Source organism: Scophthalmus maximus, chromosome 13, assembly GCF_022379125.1.
Source record: "Scophthalmus maximus strain ysfricsl-2021 chromosome 13, ASM2237912v1, whole genome shotgun sequence".
Taxonomy (NCBI): domain Eukaryota; kingdom Metazoa; phylum Chordata; class Actinopteri; order Pleuronectiformes; family Scophthalmidae; genus Scophthalmus; species Scophthalmus maximus.
In genome coordinates, this window is record NC_061527.1 from 22,257,415 (window position 1) to 22,279,511 (window position 22,097).

Genomic DNA, 22,097 nt, shown 5'->3' on the forward strand with positions numbered 1-22,097 from the left:
GATGCAAACAAGGTGATGCAGGGGTTGAAGTGTGGCCCAAGGAAAGCAATATATGCAGAACTCATCAAAATAAAAGTTACACAGCATGGATGGAGCAGTGCGCAAACACTCCCATGCAGTCGACAAACAGCACGATCATCACCGTACGAGCGTCATTTGTCGCGACACACCAATGAACGTGCACTACCCGTCAGCATCCTTTTCCCTCGTCTTCATCGCGACCTTCATCGCCCGACAGCATCATCAAATGGGAGGAGCGCAGCGGGACGGGGCCGGCGTGTGCGCATCGCCCTCCGCGGGGCCGCAGATGAAGCATGGCAGGCGACAGCGAGACAAAGCCGGCTGACAAAGCCGACGATGAGCGCCGCGACCGGCAGCCGTTCCTCATCGGCGTGGCCGGGGGCACCGCCAGCGGCAAGGTGGGGCGTTTTATATCACGGCTTGTCTTCCCCTCTCTCTGATCACCGCCCGGTATTTATTGGGGTCGTCTGCTCCGTCGTCTGCTGACTCTGAACGGGGTTGACAGCGTTTGGCTCGATGACGTCTGGAGATAAGGCGCCTTTTAATGTGAAAATCAACTGCAGCCTGTTCGCCGTGTCTCAGTTGAATCAGCTGATCGTGTTGATCGGCGAGGGGCGCAGTGTAGGCCACCCCGACACGCTGCGCGTCAACACGGGGGGTAACAAGTGCATTGTCTCGACATGCCCTGGTGTTAGATGGGGAATTAAGTAGTGAAGGAAAAACAATGGAAATCGGTCTCGCTGACTCAATGATGTCGTTGACACGATTTCACTTTTTTCCCCTGCTTTATGGGATTTAAACAGTGACAAAGCATCATGGTATGAAATACGCACTTTTGTGGATGAACTCACAGTTAAAAAAAAATCTGGCTCTGGATGCCGCGAAGCTGGTCTGCAGGATATAGATGTAAGGATATCAAATATCCAGATGTGTTTGTTATCATCATCATCATCATCATCATCCTCATCATCATCCTCATCATCATCCTGATCTATAGTGAAGTTTCTGGTGAATTTTCTTCCTGGTGTCTTTGGTGTATCACTGTCGCTGTTTCTTTGTCTGGCCAAGTAAATGCATTATCACTCTTTATGTGGTGCAGTGTGTTCTGGGGTTGCCAATATGTTTATCTCCTTTTTTTTTTGTCTTTTTGAGAGTAGATCAGCAGTATACATATCCCAATACGATATCAAAGTCTTTATTAACTCTCAATCATGCCTGAAATCTTTTTTTAGTGAACTTTAAAAGAGGCAGGGAATGCGGTTTAAGTTTCCTTGTCTCCAGACTCCTCTGTGTGTGTGTGTGCGTGTGTGCGTGCGTGCGTGTGTGTGTGGACAGACAGACAGACAGACAGACATTTGTGGCACCGTGACAGCCCCTCTGGAGTTAGAGAAATATATTTCCATGTTATGAACAAAAGGTAAAGCTGTGGTTCAGCAGACAGTTGTTGGTGGGTTTGATGTGCTGGTATTATGCCCCCTTTCTCCCACTGGAGTAACTGCTCACAGCACCACCTGGTCTCCCACACATGTTATCTGCAAGAGGAGTTCACTGCAGTCGTGTGTGTGTGTGTGTGTGTGTGTGTGTGTGTGTGTGTGTGTGTGTGTGTGTGTGTGTGTGTGTGTGTGTGTGTGTGTGTGTGTGTGTGTGTGTGTGTGTGTGTGTGTGTGTGTGTGTGTGCGTGTGCGCGCGCGCGCGCGCGCCTGTCAGTTTCACATGATGTAAAGAATCTAAATTTGCAGCTTTTAAATAGACATTGATTTCAAGGTAACAAATCAAACTTAAGGCCACAAAAACATGAGTTAACTACGGTATGCCAAGTGAAAACTAAAGTGTTGTTGCTCGGTTTGACTTGTATGTTCTGAGAACAAAAAGAATGCAGTTAATCAGTTGTGGTATCACTCTGCTGGTCTCATTTTGCCTTGTACGGTTAGTCATCTGTGTGCAGCAGGATCATGGAGCTGCTGGGGCAGAATGAGATTGACCACCACCAGAGGCAAGTGGCCATCCTCAGCCAGGACAGCTTCTACAGGGTCCTCACCTTGGAGCAGAAGGCCAAAGCGCTGAAGGGCCAGTTCAACTTTGACCACCCAGGTACGGTGCGCTGGCATAAGTCACCGACACACCGGCGCCTTCACGTGTCGTCTGACAGCTTGCCTGCTGTCTGAGTGTTTTCAACCCCCAAAATAAGGGTGCCAGAGACTCGGGAACCCTCGTTATCCCTGGAGGTGGCCGAAGCACGCCAAAGATAACGATTTGAGCTACGGCTTGCAAAAATGAATCGAGCTGTGTTGGTGTAAATTGACCTGCTTGCAACTGATGCTGTTGCTGTCATGATCACCTTAGGGGTCATACGGGGACAATAGATACGACAGCGGATTACTTTCTTTTTAGTTGCATGGTTGTATTATGAATGTAACATTGTATTATAAAAAAATGTCAAGGCTAAAATGTACTTTTTGACAATACTTTCTAATTGTTTTTAACCTACCTAGGGGGTTCCAACACCTAGTTTGGGAACTACTGTGCTGTAGAAACATTATTTTTAACTGCTTTGTGCTCTTTTTTTTCCCTTTGTGTCTAGATGCGTTTGACAACGACCTCATAATCACAACTCTGCGGGACATCAAGGAGGGCAAAACGGTGCACATCCCCGTTTACGACTTTGTATCCCACTCCAGGTGAATCCCTCCGTCCAGGCATTAGAGGAGCGTCTTTGCATGTTTCCACCCACGAACTATAAAGACAAGTCTCTGATGCATCATGATGCAGCATTGGCAATTAACTTTAAAGCCGGCACGGTGGCCACTGTGATGGAGTTACTCCAGATTTTATGCAAATTGATTTTCATGTGATGGTGAAAATTATGGAATCCAAAAGGCTTCCTGGAATGTAGGGGAGAAACATATTTGAAAAAGTGAAAAAAACAAAAAAACACTGCATGCTTGGGACCATGGACATCAGTAATGTGAAGTAAAATGTAAAAGTGAATAGCAGTAGATTGGCTTTTGTTTTTTTTCCTTTGTAATGATGCCATTATAGAACAATAAAGAATCAAACACGTGACATATAGCTTCAGCGTACGACTTTGTAACTTTTGCAAGAAGAAATGATTCATTCTCTTTCACAACGGAAAAAGTTTAGTTCATTAGCAATGAAACATCCCGTTGCTCAGTTCAGTGCAATTTGCCCGTCGGTGCAATTTCTGCAAACTTTAGGCAGAAATTGCTTTTTTGACCAACATAACTTGACTCAACCTCTTGTCGTTTCAACATTTTGTCTCTCGCGGTCATCGCGATGGCCGCCGTTCCGCAAACGCCACGTCGGCATGCTCCCCGTGTTTCTAACACCCGGTGTCTTCCGTGTCGGCAGGAAGGAGGAGACGGTGACCGTGTACCCCGCCGACGTGGTGCTGTTCGAGGGCATCCTGATGTTCTACTCCCAGGAGATTCAAGACTTTTTCCAAATGAAGCTGTTCGTGGACACCGACGCGGACACGCGGCTGTCCCGCAGGGGTGAGACGCCCCGTCGATTTCAAGCGCGACAGGCGCCGACCGAGACGCTAACAAAATACAACAAGTTTGTCTGTTTGGGAAAATATAGGCGTCCGCCACCTTCTTGCTGAGAATTAGAAAAAGCAGATTGACACCACTCGGATGAATGTACGCTAAATATGAAGCTACCGCCCGCGGCTAGCTAGGTTAGCTTAGCATATTTACTGGACATCGGGGAAACGGACAATTTAGCTCCGCCCCCCCCCCACATTGAGGCATAGTTTAACAGAAGTTACGTGTTGTAACAGTCAAGTTTTTACTGTGAAGAGTGACGACTCTTCGTCAAGTTGGTCTCTTTGTCAGTGCGACGAAAAAGTACCGTTCGGGAAAAATCCCGCCCGTTGCCCTCGTGAGTCCTTCAGCTAACCGGAGCTAACGCTACCGATCGCCCCCGCCCCGACTCAGCCTTCACCTACACCGGCCAACGCTGGAGTGTCGGAAACAACTTTTCTAGGCCGTGCACGAGTTCCGGTGCTGGTCCGTCACGGGAACTCTGCTTTTCCGAAAGCATTGGAATATAACAGGGTATTTGGTGAGCTTTGGAGAGCCACGCCCGACGTTTTTCCAGTCTTTGCGCTAAGCTAACCGGCTGCGGCCTATAGCGTCACGTTTTGCCCCGCACATATCATAATAATACCAATGTTATTTATGTAGCACCTTTCAGAAGTAGCTTCACGAAAACATACAAGCGCTTTGGGTCCATGAAAAGCGCTTTAAAAATTAAATATATTATTATTATTATACAAAATCACAGACAATTAAAATCGCCATTCCAAAATGAATACGCTTTTCAGGTCACATATCTGTATAAAAGGACGATATGTGTGGTATCAGCCTCCTTAAAGATAAAACTATTCCTTCACGGAGATAACTTTATCCGGTCTCCTTTTCAGTGCTGCGGGACATAGGTGATCGCGGCCGGGACCTGGAGAGCGTTCTCGCGCAGTACATCAACTTCGTCAAGCCTGCGTTCGAGGAGTTCTGCCTGCCAGTGAGTGCATATTCCTACAAGTAATACTCCTCGACTGCAGGTTACGTGCATCCGTCCTGAACACCGTCTCACGGTCAAACCTGTTTTTTTGTCCTCCCTCCTTGACCCCAGACGAAGAAATACGCCGATGTTATAATACCAAGAGGCGCCGATAACATTGGTGAGTAGCTGTGCCTCCTTTATCTTGGGAGATTTTCTTCCAGTGCGCTGGTACGTTAACGATTGGTATTATTGACACCAAATGTTTCAGACGCTATAGTCTCAACGGTGTTATCGTGAAGGACACAGCTGTGTTTATTGTTGACCTCCAAGCTGGGAACTGTGCTCTCGGGAACTAAGGAAGGAAAAAGCTTCTGCTGTTGGGCGAACAAAACAGCTTTGTATGTTGACTGGAGTAAAAGAACATTGGGGGCGAAAAAATGCACAAGAAACCCCCATATTGTAGTAGATAACTTCCCCAGTTTGTGTTTGGGTTAGGTGGGTAGAAGTCTGAAAGGATTCTGACAATGTCTTTAGAACAGTGATACATTTTTGTTAAGCTTCAGGGGTTTTGAAAGATTGATGGCTTTTAATTTTTTTTTTTAGCAAATTTGCAATTATGCTTAAAGTCCCGCTCCACTCAAAAAGGTGTTTTTTCTTCTGTTCCTGTCCTCTAAGATGTCTGACATTGACGATATTAATAATAATAATAATAATTTTATTCATCTAGCACCTTTCAGAAGTAGCTTCACAAAGTGCTTTCACAAAAACACACAAATCACAGACAATTAAAATCGGCATTCCAAAAATAATACGGTTTTCAGGTCACATATCTGTATATATATATTAAAAAAAAGCTATAAAAAGATGACATCTCATTAAAGCAAGTCTATAGATACGGGTTTTTAAAAGTGACTTTATGACTACAGGGGGCAAATGTTGTGACTCTAGAGGTGTTTTCACATTCCTCTCCTGCAGGAGGAGATTTCTGTGCCACTTCTCTGAATTTGAAATTCAAACGAATCCTGGGCCAGCTAGATTTGGTACGTCACAAATACAGAAACAAACAATCGCTGTCAAATATGCAAATGTGAGGCAAATAAAACTGGAAACTTCCAGGACAGCGCATCCATGAGAGGACGGCAGTCCTGTTCGGCAGACAGTTTTATAGTTGAATCTCTAATGTTGCCGCTAGACGTCTTGTTGCGCGCATTCTTCCACCGGTCAGCCTAGCGCGAGCAGCTGTGTTATTTGCATATCATGAATATGCAAAGTCTCAGAATTCCTCAATGAGGGAGAGATAGAGGATCTCCAGCCCCATCTTAAAGGGTTTATTCAACACTTTTTTGGGGTAAACAATGTTAAACAAAAAATTAGGCACAGCAGATTATCTTTATATACTGTAAAACTTGCCTGGAGGGGGTCTTTAAATGTGTGCCTCAAATGTAAACTCTTGACTAACCATGACTGCACACCACTCTGTACGTCTCTCAATGCAGTCGCAATAAACCTCATAGTTCAACACATCCAGGATATTCTAAATGGCGGTTTGACCAAACGGCTGAGCGGGTGGTTCAACGGTTTCGGAGCGACGAAGAATCAGCCAAACATGGAGTCCAGCAGTCGGCCACACTGAGCACAGAAGCAGTCCAAGAGAGGAGGAAGGAAGGAAGGAAGGAAGGAAGGAAGGAAGGTTCACCTGCACGTGCCAAATTGTGCTCTTCAGTGGGGCAGACGGGGCACGAGTTACTGCCAGGACATCAAAAAGGGCCTGGTTTGTTCATACGATTCTGCTTCGATTGAGAACATCAATGAGAAGCGGGGATTTCTTTCCCTTGTGGAGCTGGTTTAAAGCAGTTGTATTCTGCTTTTATTTTTCTCTTTATTCTTTGCTTGTGAACTCTGAGATTATAGGGGGGGAGAAATACACAGAGGCTCACATGGAATTTAATTTCAAACTGCTGCCTGCCTTTACCACAGCGCTGTAATGGAGAAACTAAAGAAGCAGTTAGTAAAAAGAGCAAAGAAAAAAGACTTCAGAACACTTGACAGCCTTTAACCATACAATAGACACAGTGTAGCAACATGCAGTTGAACGGCAGGGCCTTACCCTATTTTCCGTTAATGAGATCACTGTGTGACCGGACTGATTCCATTATTTTTCAAGCTCCATATAAATCAGATTTATGTTATAGATTCTGACCTGATGTACTAATGGGTTAAGATTTCTGATCTTTGTGTCATGTGGCCTGTACTTGCTTTGTCGTGTGTAAATCTATGACTTATTAGGGCGAATTAAACAACCGATTTTCACCTCAATCCAAAGATGTCTGACATCGTGTCCAAAGAAAATGTTCCATTCTGTCTTTGTGGGCTAATTGATTTCCACCTGAATGCGGGATGGACATACCCGTTGGTCATTTATTAAGATGCTGATGTTACACACAGAACAGTTGATCACGTTGTTATAGAAATGCCGCAAAGTATTATTTTGTGTCTCTGATTTCTTCGAACTTGAATCCTCAGATGCACATTTGCTAGTTTCATTCAAATGAATATGCATTCAGCTGTAAAATGTCAAGTAATTCCAAGACGCCCGGTGTGTTAGTGTTCTGCAAATGTTGTTTAATGCAGGTTTCGTTCTGTGTACATATTTCTAATGATAAAAGTTCTCAGGTACTCTGTGTCTGCTTGAGTTGACACATCTGTCACTGAAAGTCTTGTATTTGATTACACACAAAAAAATCCTATGTTGCTTCACTTGTCTAATTTGTCTTCTGTTTTTAATCTATACATTTAGACTAAAGTGCCACATGCTGCCAAGTGCTCTATTCTACTAACCCAAAAACCGAGTTGACAAACAGTTGATTAATGTCGTGGCAGTCAGGGCCACAGGGATCATTTTTGCACTACTTTTATTTTTTTCTGGGAATCTAAGGGCTTATAATTAATATTTAACAGGCTTTTCCCTGTACACGTTAACGTGTTAGTGAGATGAAAATGACACACCGTCATGGCCGACTGGGACAGCTGAATAGGCAGTAGCTATCTCTGTAGTGATGCCAGCACTCTTCCTACAACGATGAGGGAAAATGTTTGCTGCGAAAAAAGTACTTGGTATCGTTAGACTGAATCTATAGATTTGACTTTGACTACGTATCGCCAAAAAATATGTAGAATGTGGAACCTTTACCCATCATCACATTCTTATTAATCCTTAGGTTTATGACATTTCTGAAAGACCCGGCACCCAGAGTTATACCCTTACCCAGTTTTTACAATTTGTGGTATTCAGTGTTTGTCCACTAGAGTTGTATTCCTCTCCAGTGAGAAGAAAACATTTTAAATCTGAATGCCGGGCATTAAAAAGATGCAGAAAACTGGAAGATTATATATGAAAATCCCAATAAAGGAAACAATTTGAGATCTTTTTAGTGTCTGCAGGGGTCAACAGTTTGTGGTGGGGGTGGAGTTCATGATCTCAGTCCTATCTTAGGACCTAAACTACATGTAACAAATTTGTAACATCATAGGTCTACAGTTGTTTAGCCAAATCCACGCGGCCTCCTAATTATCCATATTTTTAGTTTGTGGCGTGTTCGCACTGGAGAAGTGAGGAAACAAAATATATTCAAAAGTCAGCATGCAGACTTTAAAAAAAGTTAATTCATTCTCCCAGAATGCAATGCTTACAGGAAAAGAACTATTCACAGCCGGAAAAAAGGTGTAACCGATGGTGGAACACTAGCTGCAGGAACATCAAACAAAAAAGAGATTTAATCAAATTTTGTTTTAAAAATATTTTTGCTGTATGTATATTAGAGCTGCAACAGTTAATAATAAAAAGTCAAAATTCTATCATTTCAGCTTGAATGTGAATATTTTCTGGTTTCTTTGCTCCTCTATGACAGTAAACCACATATCTTTGGTGTGTGGACAAAACAAAACATCATCTTGGGGTTTGGGAAACACGATCGATATTTTTCACCATTTTATGGACCAAACAACTAATCGGTAAATGGAGAAAATAATCACCAGATTCATCGATTATGAAAATAATCTTTAGTTGCAGCCCTGATGTGTATATCAACTGCAAAAGCAGTATAGAACAATGATTAGTATACTGTAAAGTTTGTTATATGGAGTTAGGACAGCACATGATGTAAAAAAAACACCAGGAAATTTTAAGTTTACACTTTACTTGAATTATGAGATTGATGACAGAAAAAAACATTAGACATTTGTTTCCTTCTAGTCCACCTAACATGCACTTGCGTACAAATTACATTTTTAATCACAAACTGGCCAACACACAATGGAAATGTTCCTCAGAATTAAAGTATTACTTTAGAACTGTGTCCCCTCTGAGTCCAGTTTATTGCTGCAAGGTAAGAGCACTGTAACTGTCCCGCCCAGCCGGAAGAGGCTCTCCTGACGAACAGCAGGCCCCGTCTCTGTTCTCTTCCGAACTTGCTGCTTTACATCATTCCTGCGTATGTGGAGAAGTCGCTGCTTTGTTCGTATCCCGGGACTGAGCCTCCGCTCCATGGGGGAACCTCCTCAGCGTCACTCCCTGACACAGGAGCTCTGACCGAAGAGACCGCGGTACAGTTCGCTGCGTGCCTCGTCGCTCACCGAACTCTGGTCGACGGGGGCCATGAAATTCATCAGCTTACTGTGGATGTGGAATCGCACTTTGCGCCCCTTGCTGGCTTTGGTGTCCACCTTCTTCTTGATCTTGCTGCGCAGCTTCTGGATGGCCAGCCACTGCTTGCCCATGGCCACCTGGTCGTTGGGATCGGCCGCGTTCGTCCTGCGCTCGATGAGCTCTCTGAGCAGCTGGTGGTAGAAGTCGTCGTCGTCGAATATGTCCGCGTCCACGTCTTTGAGGTGTGTGTTGGCCCTCAGCTGGTGCTCCGCCGCCTCGCCCTCAGCGGGGACAGTCTCGGAGGCGAGAGCAGAGGCCTCCTTCTTCCCCAGGACTCTGTATTCAGAGCGACGGGTCTGTGTGCGCCGCACCAGCCGCTCTTTGTCCATCAGCACCTGCTCCACCTGAGTCAATATGTTCCTATCAAAGGCCCCGAAGCCCTTGCTGCTCTTACCCATGGTCAGTCTCGTTTTGTCATGCCACTTCTGCAGCGTGGCGTTGCGGTAAGGCTCGAAGGCGGCAAAGCGCTTGGCCATGAAGTCCGGGTACTCCGCCATCTCCAGTTTTCTCTTGGGTGCTCCGGCCTCCTGCGCTGGCGCCTCCTCGTCCTCGTCACTGTTAATCTCCTCGTCCTCACCCTGCGCCCCGGTCTTCCCCACAGCGATGGGCCTCGTGTCCGCGTTCTGGCACAGGAGCTGGTCGTGCAGCTCCAGCAGGGACCTTTGGAGAGCCTTCAAAGCCTTGTGGGTGTTCTTCAGCGCCCCCGCAACCTCGCCACCGCCCCTCCTCCTGAACTCCGGGAGAGTCTGCGGCTGTGGAAGCTGGTTGGCTGTTGCCAGCGCTTTCTGGATTTTGATCCGTCCCTCCAGCAGTTGGTCCCACAGGGCCAGCTGGTTCTTGACGGCTTTGCCTTTCTCCACCTCCTCGTCTATTTTCTCTTTAGAAAACGTGCGCACAGTTCCCTCCTCATCGCCATCTCCGTCATCCTCCATGTCATCGTCATCGGAGGCGTCGTCCTCGTCGCTGCCTTCAGTCTCCTCTGCACTGTCGTCATAACCAGCATCATCTTCACTCACCCCCAGGTCGTCCATGCCCTCTGTCAGCTTGTGGAAGTCCACTCCCTGAGGGAAGGTCATGTCAGAACCTTTCTTCTTACCCACTAACTCCTCATCATCATCATCTTCATCTTCCTCCAGATTGTCATCATCATCTGCCTCTTCATCCACCATAGAATCATCACCTTCTTGCCCTTCTATGCTACCACCCTCTTCCTCCTTATCCCTATCATCATCATCATCAATATCATCCTCCTCCTCATCCTCCTCACCGGATCCTCCAATATCCATCAGCAGCTGTTTACGAGAGACAGCTTTCCCCACGTAGCGCCCGTCTGTGTCCGAGAGCAGGGATGTGTTGTGCTTCCGCAGGGCACTGAGGCCGAGTCCGTCTTCGTCGTCGTCGTCGTCGTCCTCATTGAACTTGTCGACGACTCTGGCTTTGGTCGTCTCGTCACCATCGTCCTCTGGGTCGGCGAATTTGGGCAAAGGATTCAACAGATCCTCGAGCTGCTGAGAAAACGAGCCTGCCATTGGGGACACGTCTTACGGGCAACCACACGTGTGATGTAGACGGGACTGCACCGAGCTGCAGAAGGTGATGACGTTAGTAAAATGCGACGGAATTGTCAATTATTTTTCCCTGGGTTGTGTCTTTCAGGCAGAACCGCTTCTCGGGCAGCATATTTATTGTACGTTGAGAAGACTTGTTTGACTTATACCATAGAATTATCAATTAACCCCATTAGGGAAACAATAATATTTCCAGACCCACAATATTAGTACGGGCCAATCAAATAAAAGGTCTATGCATTGATACACATTAAAGTTTAACACAAAATAATAAATAGAAAAAGGTTTTCTTTGTGATTATTATTTTTGAATAACTGAAGTATTTTTAAACTCCACAACCTCCCACAAAACAGCAAATATCAGTCAAAAATATTTTGACTGTGTTAACCAGATGTACATTTTTGCAAAAACAACTTTTTACTTCAAATCCTTACGCCTTTAATGCAAAACCAAAAATAATGTTCATAAAAACGCTTTATTAAGCATAAAAATGTCCTGGGGGTGAATAAGAGGTAAATTTTGGCTAATGGGGAAATTTGAGTCCACGGGTAAACTGACAAATAAAAGCATGAAACAAATTATACATTAATTTAATGTACTCAAATGGGATGAACAAAAAATGGAAATTTCGGTTACCGCCACAGTACAGTAAGAAGTTCCTGAAAGACAGATCCCGGGGCACTGGAAGTTAACCGCCGCTATTAACTTTTACGCATGCGTACCTGGGTGTCTGTGCTCCAGGCTGCTCTTGCTCGCTAGTTTTGTTCCGCCGACTTCTCCCGAAAGAGCGCCTACTGGAGAGTAAATATGTCAACGAGCGACTTCTATTTGAGATATTATGTTGGGCACAAGGGGAAGTTTGGACACGAGTTCCTGGAATTTGAATTCAGACCCGACGGTAAGTTCAATTTGGCGGCAACACAGGAGTGTTAGCCGTCCTGCTGCTAAGCTAACGTCGCTAGGTCGCCAGCCACCGGGCGCTGGGTAGGCCGCAGCCCTACTTAACCGACAAGCTAGCGCCAAATTCTTTCGTGTGGTTTCCACTGCATGAGAAATAATATTAGTTTGTGATTAGACTGAACTGATGGCTAATCATCTATTTATTATAAATGCCTTAATGATAAAATTATTAGTCTTTGCACACAGTAGCGCCACGAGGCCTTTAGGAGAAGGTGACAAACGCGTGCGTTGTGTTGAAAGTTGATCTCATTGATTCAAACTTCTGCTTCTGTTCTTCTTCTCGCAGGTAAACTGAGATATGCGAACAACAGTAACTACAAGAACGACGTCATGATCAGGAAAGAGGTATGTCCTGACAATTCCGTTTGTTGGATTAAGTTGAGTGTAAACTCGGATCAATCGGCAGCCCAGGTTGTGTGGCTCTCTTTTTGGTAACTGGGATGCAATTTCAAGTTGCTCGTGTCAACATAACGGCCCTCGTATCATAAGGCAAATCTTTGACTTCCGTGATATTGAATATCACATTGTGTTAAAAGCTTTCATGCAGTGCGGCATGTAAACAAGGGCCTGGTTGATCACAATGGCAATGTAAGTAGTAGGGTTCCTACGCAGTATGGGAAAGTATGAAATTTGATTTAGTAATTTACAGGTCCAGATTAGTATGGGAAAATATTTTTGTTTCCAGACTCAAGTCTAAACAGTAACATGAGTAGTTCCTATCAATCGGGCATTATTTAGATTATCCTGGTGATAGCTAGTTACTTTGCACCGTCCCCTCTTTTGATGATAAAATACACATTTACCCCAAATTACGGAGTTGAAATATCAATCTTTGAATATAGGAATCGGTCCTAGAATAGGTAACGTCCGAATTGGAAGTATCCAGTAATTGGCGAAACCGTAACTTTGTGTATGAAGTGCAACTTAAGCACACAGATTTTTTAAATGATTTATCATATTCATATTTACTTATGTAATAATTACTTATTATAATTACGTATTACTTATATTTACTTATGTAATAATATTATTAAAAATAACTTATGATATTCATGTCAGGGCCACATGATCCCTGTGGCCCTGACAAATTTATCCAATAAACATTTAGCTATTTGGACTCAAATGTCAAATATGGTCTGAAAAATCTGCAGAGAAGAAGGAAATTGAGTCTGGAATTCTGAAATGGAAAATGTGTAGGAACCCTGGTAGAGATGTTCATTGTTTCCCGGTTACAACAGAGTGAACATTAAAAACATTATCATTATCTAGTCTCAGCTTTTATCTTATCTCAGTTTCTAAATGCTCAAAGCGTAAAAACCCAGTTCATCGGTTTACTGTGTTCCAACCCAGGCGTACGTACACAAGAGTGTGATGGAGGAGCTGAAGAGGATCATCGATGACAGTGAGATCACCAAGGAAGACGATGCTCTGTGGCCGCCTCCCGACAGAGTGGGCAGACAGGTATATGACTTCTTTTTACAGAAAACAAAACGGCATCGCATTCTGTGACCTGTCAGATTCCATAAATGTCATAAATTATAAATACAGACTATTTCAAAAATGTATATTTTCATTTGATATAATTGTCATGGCTGATCAGATTTAGAGTAACTTTCCTGCATGTGTGCTTGACAATCACAGGAACTGGAGATCGTCATTGGTGACGAACACATTTCATTCACAACTTCCAAAATTGGCTCCCTGATTGATGTCAACCAGTCAAAGTGAGTACTTCTGAGTTTGAAGTAACTGTATATTTATACTGACGAATGGTTGTAGCTCTAAGGTCACACTCTGTTTCAGGGACCCCGAAGGTCTTCGCGTGTTCTACTACCTGGTGCAAGATCTGAAGTGTCTCGTCTTCAGTCTCATCGGCCTGCACTTCAAGATCAAGCCCATCTAAAAAAAAAAATCTGGATTTGTTCGTTTTAATTGCTTTAGCTGATGTTTCTGTTGTTGAACTACCGCATTTTGTACATTTGCTTTTGATGGAACAGTTTTTTTATTTTAAATAAAGGGTGAGGAAAATCTTAGCGGTTTAAGTGTTCTTTGCTAGGATAGCGCCAGTGCCAAAGTAACTATATCCGACGCGGCAGGGGGTGGGGGGCCTGACTTAGCGCTCATCCACTGCACGTTCATCCACACTTGCAACCATGCACCTATTGAACAGTAATATATGTCAATCACACGATATCCACGACTCAACTAGGGATGAAACAGTTACCTGTTAGACCGTAAACCACTGTGGAATTCCTGACAGTTAGTTCTACCGTTTCAAATGTTACTTATTAGATTACCACAGTAAATACTATCCAGCTCAGTTAGCAATAGTCGGGGTTGGTTGTGGATCTAAGGTGCGCTTTGGTAGCCGTTCCTTTTATTTTGCTATCATGCTCTGAGAATCAGTCAGCCATGAGAGCTGTATGTTTTCGTGGTTCAGGGCAGAACACAGTTTCAGTTTCCACCTCCTGTACATCAAGAGAGAGCGAGTGAGTTAAAGAGGGAATGGTGAGAGAGAGCGGCGTCAGTGGGGACAAATAATGAAATCAGAGAAATAAAACAGATTTGTTTTATTTTAAATCTGAGTGTTTCATGGTGGTTATTTTCTAAAGCTGAAACAAACAGGCACCTAAATGTTCACTGACGTTATAAATTAAGTGAGAAATAGACATTTTCTCATACTTCGATAGAAACGGACATCTTTTTGCGACCAGTCAGGTTGCACTCTGCGGGTCATTTGAAAGAAAACAGGTTTGGGCACTCCTGCATTTGGCTTCATCGTGACTGTCCGTTTTATTTTAGTCTATGCCATAAACACTTGAGGCTTAGTTTTCAATGATCACGGCAAAGACTCTGCTCGTGTGTACCAATTTCGTTTTATTTAAATTATTTTCAACAGGAAAGTATTGCAGCAACAGAAACATTTGAAATAAATTAGCAAAACAATCAAGTTTTGTGCACAGCTTACATTCACCCACACCAATAAGGCTGCAAATGACAAACGGTGATGATGACCAACATGTAGTGACATTAGTAAACGCTTTGGGTGAAATGCCCATCTCTTTGATAAGGCACAGCATTTGTCTCCATACAGTACATACTGTGATTTGTATTGCAGAGAAGATCTACATCTGAAATGAGTAACCCGACGTTGTTTTACTTTTCACCATTTTTGATGCTACAGTACAGTTGTGTCAGAATGCATAGCCGTTCACAAACTTCAGAGAAAGACGTCTTATTATTCCCACTAAAATTTTCAAACTGCTTCAAATAATAACTTCACCATCCCAACCTGTGTGGCATCGTTCATTTTCTGAATGACTTTAAACCTTAATGCTGTGATTTCTTCTTTTATTCTCCCATGGTTTAAAAAATATAGTTCTCACATCCTCTTTCTGCACTCGCCTTTGCTGTACAATAAAAATTAAACTACATTATTTGTTTTTCGTTCGATGACCACATTTTGTTTTCCTAACTGAGAGGCTTTCCCTCCAAGACTGTGAAGATGTCCTCTAAAGACTTGTGGACACACTGAAGGAACTCGTGGACGTTGCGAGCCGGGTAGCTGGACACGTTGCAGCCGATCCAGTCATCATGGACGCCATAGCCCACGCCAAACCCGTCGGGCACAACCGGGGCAAAGCCGCCGAGGTTAACGGCTGGACTGGTGAGGGTGCTGGTGGAGAGAATGTTGTGGTTGATGGCGGCGTAGGCTGGGTCGGCGTACAGGCCAGGCAGAGGCTGGTCCTTTGAGTTGGCCAGGTACCGCAGGGCAAAGAGATGCCGGTCGAAACCTTGGCCTGGTGACAGAGACAATAGGAGTGGTTAGCAGCTCTAAAAAAAAATGTGTTGACTACAGGGATGCACAATAGTGTTTTTTATTTTTTGCCAACCTGCCGATATTTCACAACTTATTTGGCCAATAATACATACATATATATATATATATATATATATATATATATATACCCTTGCTTCCCACACCTAATTGCAGGGATCATCAAGTCTCTCCTGTGGTGGAATTAACATATTATTATGCATCACTCTTATCTTGTTGGCCCACTGGCAAATGCAGACATAAAATACAAAGCTTGAAATTATAGAAATATTAATTCCTTGTGCAAAATAAACAGGCTTGGGTGAGGCTCTCCCTGATCACCATAGATCATAACAATAATACCCACAACCAAGTGACAGAGTAACTAAACGTAACTTCTGTTCACAGGGAACATTGGAAAAGTGTGTTGTACAACTTTACATCAATTAAACCGGAAAATAATAACTGTACATTCACAGTAAATGTGCCAAAATTAGTACACTACACGTGCTTATCAAAATTACCTCAAAACAGAAGCCCATTCTGTGACTATACAATCTTTAAAATTGATAGCTTAAGTTTGGGCTCAATCTGCACTGCATCCCTAGTTGACACCATTGCTGCTGTTCACTTTGATTGTATGTCATAATTCTAAGCTGGTTTTGACCAACCTGTGTTGTGTGTGAGAAAATGAGAAAATGAGGAGAAAAAAATTCTCTGCATGCATACATAAGAGTGTAACGACTGCAGGTGAAACATGGCTTTTTTATGGTATGTTCATAAACACACTACAATTGTTCATCTGTGAGACAGCAATAAATAGTCCATGTCATGAATTGTTGAAAACAAATGTAGATTTGTCTTATTCTCACCCATAGCTGCTTCCCTGGTGAGCTGCCCATGATATTTGGAGCATTCGTGGAGCATGGCCTGGAGCTGCTCCACGCTGTGCTGGCCTGGCTGACGAACGAAGGCGAGCGAACACTGTTTGGTGTGTAAGGTCGCCGGGCGGATCGTCTCCGTGCGGCCGTGCCTGAACGCTGCGGTGCTGCACGACTCGTACGTGGCCACCGTCTCTCCGTACTGCCTCAGGAAGCCCATCTGAAAGGCCAGCTGGGCTACGGCGTCCGGACTCAGCTTGTTCTTCTTCAGCTGCTCCTTGCCACCCTTCTTGAACTCGATGGCGTCGACAGCGAGCTTCGACACCGCCGAGTCAAAGTTCTCCTTCGCTTTTTTGACGCCGTTCTCCAGCTTGCCGTCCAGTGTGAACTGCAGTGTGCGCACGGCGGAGGCCGAATCCACGGAGGCGGCGCCGGCGGCAGAGTCCGGGTGCACCAGCGGCCGCTCCGTCGTGTCTTTGAAGATCTCGTTCAGAAAGCGGAGCACGGCTACCCCGTCGCCCCAGGAGTGCTCGAAATTAATGGCCGCCTGCCCGTCCTTGGCGATGATGATGCTGAAGGACTTGTCGTACCACCGGTTGCAGCCATCGCCGTGCAGCATGTTGCGGGAGATGTGAATGTGGTCTTGCATGCTCTCATCGTCCAGGCACAGACAGAAAACCGCGCTGTCCACAATCTTTACTTTCTCTGCGTTCCCGGCGGCTACCAGCGTTTCCCTCAGCTCGGCCCACACGTCCCTGTTCTCGCTGGTCAGCACCCCGAGAGGAAAGGCGGGCGCGGGCGTCGGGTCGGACAAAATGTACCTCAGGTGGGCCTGGATCTCTGCCGGCTCCACTAAATTCCCATCTCTGTCTATGATGTCAAAGACATACATGTTGCCGTTTCTCATGACTAAGAGGTGTCGCCCTTTCTCATTAGTGAAGAGCTCATCTCTCCCGCGCTTGGGAATCCGAGTTGAGTTAAAGAGGCGGAAGTACTGGGACATGTCCAGAGGGTAAGCGTTCACCATGTACGCTCCGTACCAGGACAGCGAGGACGGGACCCAGCGGATAAACTTTTTGAAGCCATCCGTGTCGCTCTTTGCCGGGTTCAGGTGAAACACCTCTGGCTCCAGTAACTCGGCACGAAGCGTTTTCATGAAGCGCACGGCCGAACACACCATATTCGTCGCCCGCACCAGCTGATCGTTGTACTCTGCGTTCGGGTCGGGATTGAAGCACACGAAGGGGTTGAAGTTCAGCACCACCGAGTCACGCGCAGACAGGTACATGTCAAACCACGGGCCTGAAACAAAAAGCCAAAAGTCAACCGGTGACATTAGTAATCGTAGGCGTTTGAGATGCTTCAACCTCCGGTTGACGCTCATCAAGAAATGTGCCGACCTGAGATGTAGCTTGTGTGTTTGTTGTTTTTGTCCTGGGCCACCAGTTCCTCGTGCAGCCGTTTCCCTACACCGCTCTGGAAATCCTGCGCAAGTCTCTCTGTTGTTCTGAGGGCACACGAAAGATGTGAATTGTTGGTATTGTCCATTAATGAAAAGAAAAGGGTTGAGTTGCTAAGTGAAACATACCTGAACTGGTCATCATCCAACAGAGGCCTCTGGGCAGCTAGATACCTCCTGATAGTATCCTCCAGCTTAGGTATGGGTAGCCTGAACAATTATCAGAATAATCAAAGAGACATTTCAGCATTTTAACAGTCCAGTGACTGTTACAGTATGCAACAAAACTGAGAAGCTCACTAAAATATTCATAAGAAACCCTGTCCATTTGATATGATTCTATGTTTTTGACCAAAGCCCAATTTAACATAAATGTTTGACCTTTTTAATTGTAACGAAAGGTCAACAGGGACATCAAAAGTCAGTATGTCCATCATCAGTGAGACTCCTGTCATTTTTTTGTTTTAACATTTTGTGCGTCTGGGCGGCTCTAGCTCAGGAGGCGTCCGTCGTTTAACCTGAATGTTGGCGGTTTGATCACCCCTTCCCCCAGTCTGCTAGCCCATGTGTCCTTGGGCAAGACAATCAGGTGAATGGGTCGATAAGACTAGAAAAGTGCTATATAAATTAGAGCTGCAACAGTTAATCGATTAGTAATCGATTACTAAATTAATCGCCAACTATTTTGATAATCGATTTAATAAACTAAATATCTTTGGTGTGTGGACAAAACAAAACATCATCTTGGAGTTTTGGGAAACACGATCAGCATTTTACGACATTTTATGGACCAAACAGGTAATCAAATTAAATAACCGAAAGATTATTTGTTAGTTGCAGCCCTAATATGAATATTGTCCATTTACCATTTATTTTTGATGACCGATCGGATTCTCGTGGATGATCCCAGTCTAACACAGATTCTTCACAGATGAGTCCATTCAGCTGCTCTTTGCTGGAGGGAGTTTGATGTTCTACCTTCTTCTTTATAATATTTCCCAAGGTGTTCCATTAGGTTCAAGTCAGGGGACAAACTCGTCCATTTCATATTTTTTTTACTTTTTTCCCCCCATTCTTGTCATGTTGAAAACTCACCTCCTGCCGAGCTTCTTGAGACTAGGGTCATCTATTCACTAAGGATTAAGCTTTACAGACCTGTGTTCATAGTGCCATCTGAAATGGAATAATTGATGGAGTGGACGCTGATTCAGGGAGACGGAAACCTTGGATGTCTTAAGCAGAAGTATTTATTATAAGAGCTCAATGTTGAAGAGACTTCCGGTTCGCTACACAGATCAACAGGCTCACAGTGTTCGGCGCACCAAGACAGTCTGCCCATCCCCGGTCTCTGTAGTGTACTGAGCTTTGAGTACTGTCGTCATCTCCCCGCGACTATGTCACACCTCGAGCGCGACATCAGCTGCTCAAAGCTTGTTTCGGCCTGTCAAAGATAAGATGACCTTGCTTGGTTTACTGTGAGATGTCACTGCTTTGAATAATGTAGGTGATGCTGATCAAGGGGACACGCGGGGGTTTAAGATGCCAAGCGCCGTCACCGCCCCCTAGCGGTCATCGAGCGCGAGTCGATTGTGCACTCTCACCTACATCCATCTAAAAGCTCAGTGGGCCACCCATTCTAACCCGGAAACGTCTTGCTAAACTCCCCCCTGACATCCCCAAGGCAGTCGATATTCACAGCAGACCACCGTTGCGTTGAATTAAAACCTGTCATGTTGGTGTCGCCTGATAGAAAAAAAAAGAAGAAAAAAAAAAAGAAATTCATGAGAACAATTCCCGGTTTCTTCCTTACCTGGGTAAACTCTTCTGGTAGTGCATGGACGGCACCACGCTCCTGTGCAGATAGGCGCTGGCGGCCGCTTCTTTGCCGCTGTAGTTTCGCGCGTCGACGCCGAGGGCTGCGGTCCTCGATCGAACCAGCCCTCTGCATTTCCTCAGGGAGGCGACGCATTGCATCGAGAGCAGACTGGCCATGGTAGTGCTGTCGAATACCTGGTGCGTGTATCGACCGAAGGCACACCGAGTAATTGAAGCTCGTGCAAATAGGTTTAAACTAAAGAGGTCCCAGCTGTCACCGCAGCCAAACCGAGACGCCGCCGGGGACTGTCAGATAAACAGCACAGCACAGCACAGCACAGCTAGCTAGCATTAGCCATTAGCCACTAGCATTAGCTGACAGCTTCCCCCTAGCCTGACCCCTGTGTGTTCCCGAAGCAGTTTGACAACAACGGGTTAAAACCCACTGTTAGTCCGCATTAAAAAAAAACAAAATAAAAAATAACCCCCCCCCCCCCCCCCCCCCCCCGACCTGCTGCAAACACAGTAACATGAAAATACAACAACCACAAAAAAAAAAGAAGTTGCCAGTTTAGAATTTTAAATTCACAACAGGAAGTGCAACCTGCAACGGTTGTCACGTGACTTGAGTTCCTTGTGAGGGGGCAGGGGTCAAGTGGCAGATCAGGCCACAGTGCAGCAGCATGCATTTCAAACTTCGCTTATTGAGGTTCACATATTAAAACACTCATAGTCATCCATCCAACAATTGTTCTCATTGTAAATTAGGAACCACCAAACCAATGAACAGACACTCTCCCTCAATCCCACCCACCCCCGGGCACATACCCCCACCAGAATAAAAAAAGCAAAAGCAGATAAATAAATAAGTAAATAAATAAACAACAGTTACTTAGACAGAGTGCATCGGATCAATACAATGCTCAAGTAATATGACATGCTGCTCTATTAACATGTGACAGAGAGTGATTCCAGTGTCCTTTCAAACATGAGCAGAACCAGACAGGGGTCAATCTAATTTTTTTCCAGTTTAACAATTAAAAAACCCCACTTGTTTGATGATTCAGCCTCGCATGAGTAGGTGGAACTGAGGCAATCTCCTTGCCAGCAGAGTTGTGAATCCTCACGTTCTTATTTGCAGTAAATAGTTATATAAATATTGACACAAAAAATCCCATTTCTTCCAGGTTCAAACAAGCCTTTTTTTTTTTACCCAGACTGAATAGTCTAACTTTTGTGTTAGCATGACTGTCATCATATGACTCATCTCACATGTAAAAACATGATTAACTGAATATGATTGAAATCTTAATTCGCTGTGACTGAAAACACACGCCACAAAAATCCCATTGTCATTCTGATAGTAGGCATCATGACCCCTCAGACATGTAATGATTCACAGAAGCAGGCAGGTCCCTATATAATGAGTGTAACAGTTTCTCAGTTAAGCTTGTCATGCCATGTCATAATGTCCAGCAGAGAGCAGTGTTCTCCTTGTTAGCAGCTATTCTGGTCTTCTTGGGTTCAATCCCCCCCCCCTCCATGGAACAACCTCTGTCCCAACCATCTGATCCCCCCCACCCCCACCCCCTCTTTACGAAAGCTTTGAGGGTGATAGTTCACTTCACTTCACTTCCATTAGACTGATGATGTTTTCTGATGTTTGCCGTCACTTATGCTGTCCACATTAGAAGCACTGTCATTTGCTGACCTGCCCTCTATGCATAGTCAACAGTATATACACAGCAGCATGCTTTAATTGTCTCTCCTGTGGCTGCCTGATCCCATCAATGCACCCATCAGAGTGTATGACATTATTATATGGAGTGGCCGGTGATCGGCCAAACTGTTGGGCACATTTGGACACGTATGCTTATCTCTCTCTCTCTAAAACACCATCTCATTTCACAGTGTCCATCGTCGTTTGAATTTAATTTAAAGGTGCATTTGCCCAGCTGTAAAGGAGGAGCCTTGAGAATGCCTTTTCATCTACAACAATCAGTCTTTGGTTTGTGATTGAAACGGAAAATATGCAATAAATCCCGATGGAACGTCCATGGCAATCTTCTGATGACAATCCGTGCTGAGGAAAGTCACTTGATAAGTATATTCTCTTCCAATCCTTGGTGAAATGCTTGGTAGCTGTACTGATATTGAGGTTGTAATTTGCAGGTACACTTTTTGTATCAGATATTGGACCGTAAATGAAGATTTATTTGCCTGGGACAGCCGTGGTTGTGCACAATTTAAACAGAGAAAGCCAGGATAGACATGCAAATGTTATGTTACAGCGCTTCTAAAGACTGACAACACATTAATCTCACATTAATCTGTAATCCAGTTTTAG

At 44.6% G+C, this 22,097-nt stretch overlaps 4 protein-coding genes across 5 annotated transcripts; 2 read left to right on the forward strand and 2 right to left on the reverse strand.

Moving 5' to 3' along the window:
• Positions 1-155: 155 nt before the first annotated feature.
• On the forward strand, positions 156-7,302 carry uck2a (uridine-cytidine kinase 2a). 2 transcript variants are annotated; one of them, XM_035647129.2, is made up of 7 exons: positions 156-419; positions 1,953-2,112; positions 2,603-2,699; positions 3,391-3,533; positions 4,466-4,563; positions 4,675-4,723; positions 6,074-7,302. In XM_035647129.2, exons 1-7 carry the CDS (start codon positions 315-317, stop codon positions 6,343-6,345), a joined length of 924 nt encoding a protein of 307 aa, XP_035503022.2. In that variant the 5' UTR covers positions 156-314; the 3' UTR covers positions 6,346-7,302. The 2 variants fall into 2 exon arrangements, with proteins under 2 accessions (XP_035503022.2, XP_035503023.2); XM_035647130.2 differs by having other exon boundaries at positions 162-419; positions 6,042-6,323.
• A 1,283-nt stretch (positions 7,303-8,585) lies between these two features.
• Positions 8,586-10,855, reverse strand: aatf (apoptosis antagonizing transcription factor). The gene has a single exon (XM_035648336.2). The coding sequence runs from the start codon at positions 10,777-10,779 to the stop codon at positions 9,109-9,111; it is 1,671 nt and encodes a 556-aa protein (XP_035504229.2). The 5' UTR covers positions 10,780-10,855; the 3' UTR covers positions 8,586-9,108.
• Positions 10,856-11,527: 672 nt separating this feature from the next.
• On the forward strand, positions 11,528-13,811 carry magoh (mago homolog, exon junction complex subunit). Its single transcript, XM_035647724.2, has 5 exons — positions 11,528-11,716; positions 12,065-12,123; positions 13,129-13,239; positions 13,420-13,502; positions 13,582-13,811. Exons 1-5 carry the CDS (start codon positions 11,626-11,628, stop codon positions 13,679-13,681), a joined length of 444 nt encoding a protein of 147 aa, XP_035503617.1. The 5' UTR covers positions 11,528-11,625; the 3' UTR covers positions 13,682-13,811.
• Positions 13,812-14,635: 824 nt separating this feature from the next.
• cpt2 (carnitine palmitoyltransferase 2) lies at positions 14,636-20,224 on the reverse strand. Its single transcript, XM_035647723.2, has 5 exons — positions 19,746-20,224; positions 18,065-18,145; positions 17,877-17,983; positions 16,468-17,778; positions 14,636-15,578 (listed from the first exon to the last, which is right to left on the reverse strand). The coding sequence occupies exons 1-5, from the start codon at positions 19,925-19,927 to the stop codon at positions 15,250-15,252; spliced, it is 2,010 nt and encodes a 669-aa protein (XP_035503616.1). The 5' UTR covers positions 19,928-20,224; the 3' UTR covers positions 14,636-15,249.
• Positions 20,225-22,097: the final 1,873 nt, after the last annotated feature.

Excerpts from the sequence above, each read along its gene's own strand:
- uck2a (XM_035647129.2), top strand. The coding sequence starts at position 315 with ATGGCAGGCGACAGCGAGACAAAGCCGGCTGACAAAGCCGACGATGAG. Across the intron at positions 420-1,952 it reads GGGGCACCGCCAGCGGCAAG|TCATCTGTGTGCAGCAGGAT; the intron begins GTGGGGCGTTTT and ends TTGTACGGTTAG. Across the intron at positions 2,113-2,602 it reads GTTCAACTTTGACCACCCAG|ATGCGTTTGACAACGACCTC; the intron begins GTACGGTGCGCT and ends CTTTGTGTCTAG.
- aatf (XM_035648336.2), bottom strand. The coding sequence starts at position 10,779 with ATGGCAGGCTCGTTTTCTCAGCAGCTCGAGGATCTGTTGAATCCTTTG.
- magoh (XM_035647724.2), top strand. The coding sequence starts at position 11,626 with ATGTCAACGAGCGACTTCTATTTGAGATATTATGTTGGGCACAAGGGG. Across the intron at positions 13,240-13,419 it reads CCGACAGAGTGGGCAGACAG|GAACTGGAGATCGTCATTGG; the intron begins GTATATGACTTC and ends TGACAATCACAG. Across the intron at positions 13,503-13,581 it reads ATTGATGTCAACCAGTCAAA|GGACCCCGAAGGTCTTCGCG; the intron begins GTGAGTACTTCT and ends ACTCTGTTTCAG.
- cpt2 (XM_035647723.2), bottom strand. The coding sequence starts at position 19,927 with ATGGCCAGTCTGCTCTCGATGCAATGCGTCGCCTCCCTGAGGAAATGC. Across the intron at positions 18,146-19,745 it reads TACCAGAAGAGTTTACCCAG|GCTACCCATACCTAAGCTGG; the intron begins GTAAGGAAGAAA and ends ATAATTGTTCAG. Across the intron at positions 17,779-17,876 it reads ACACACAAGCTACATCTCAG|GCCCGTGGTTTGACATGTAC; the intron begins GTCGGCACATTT and ends TTTTTGTTTCAG.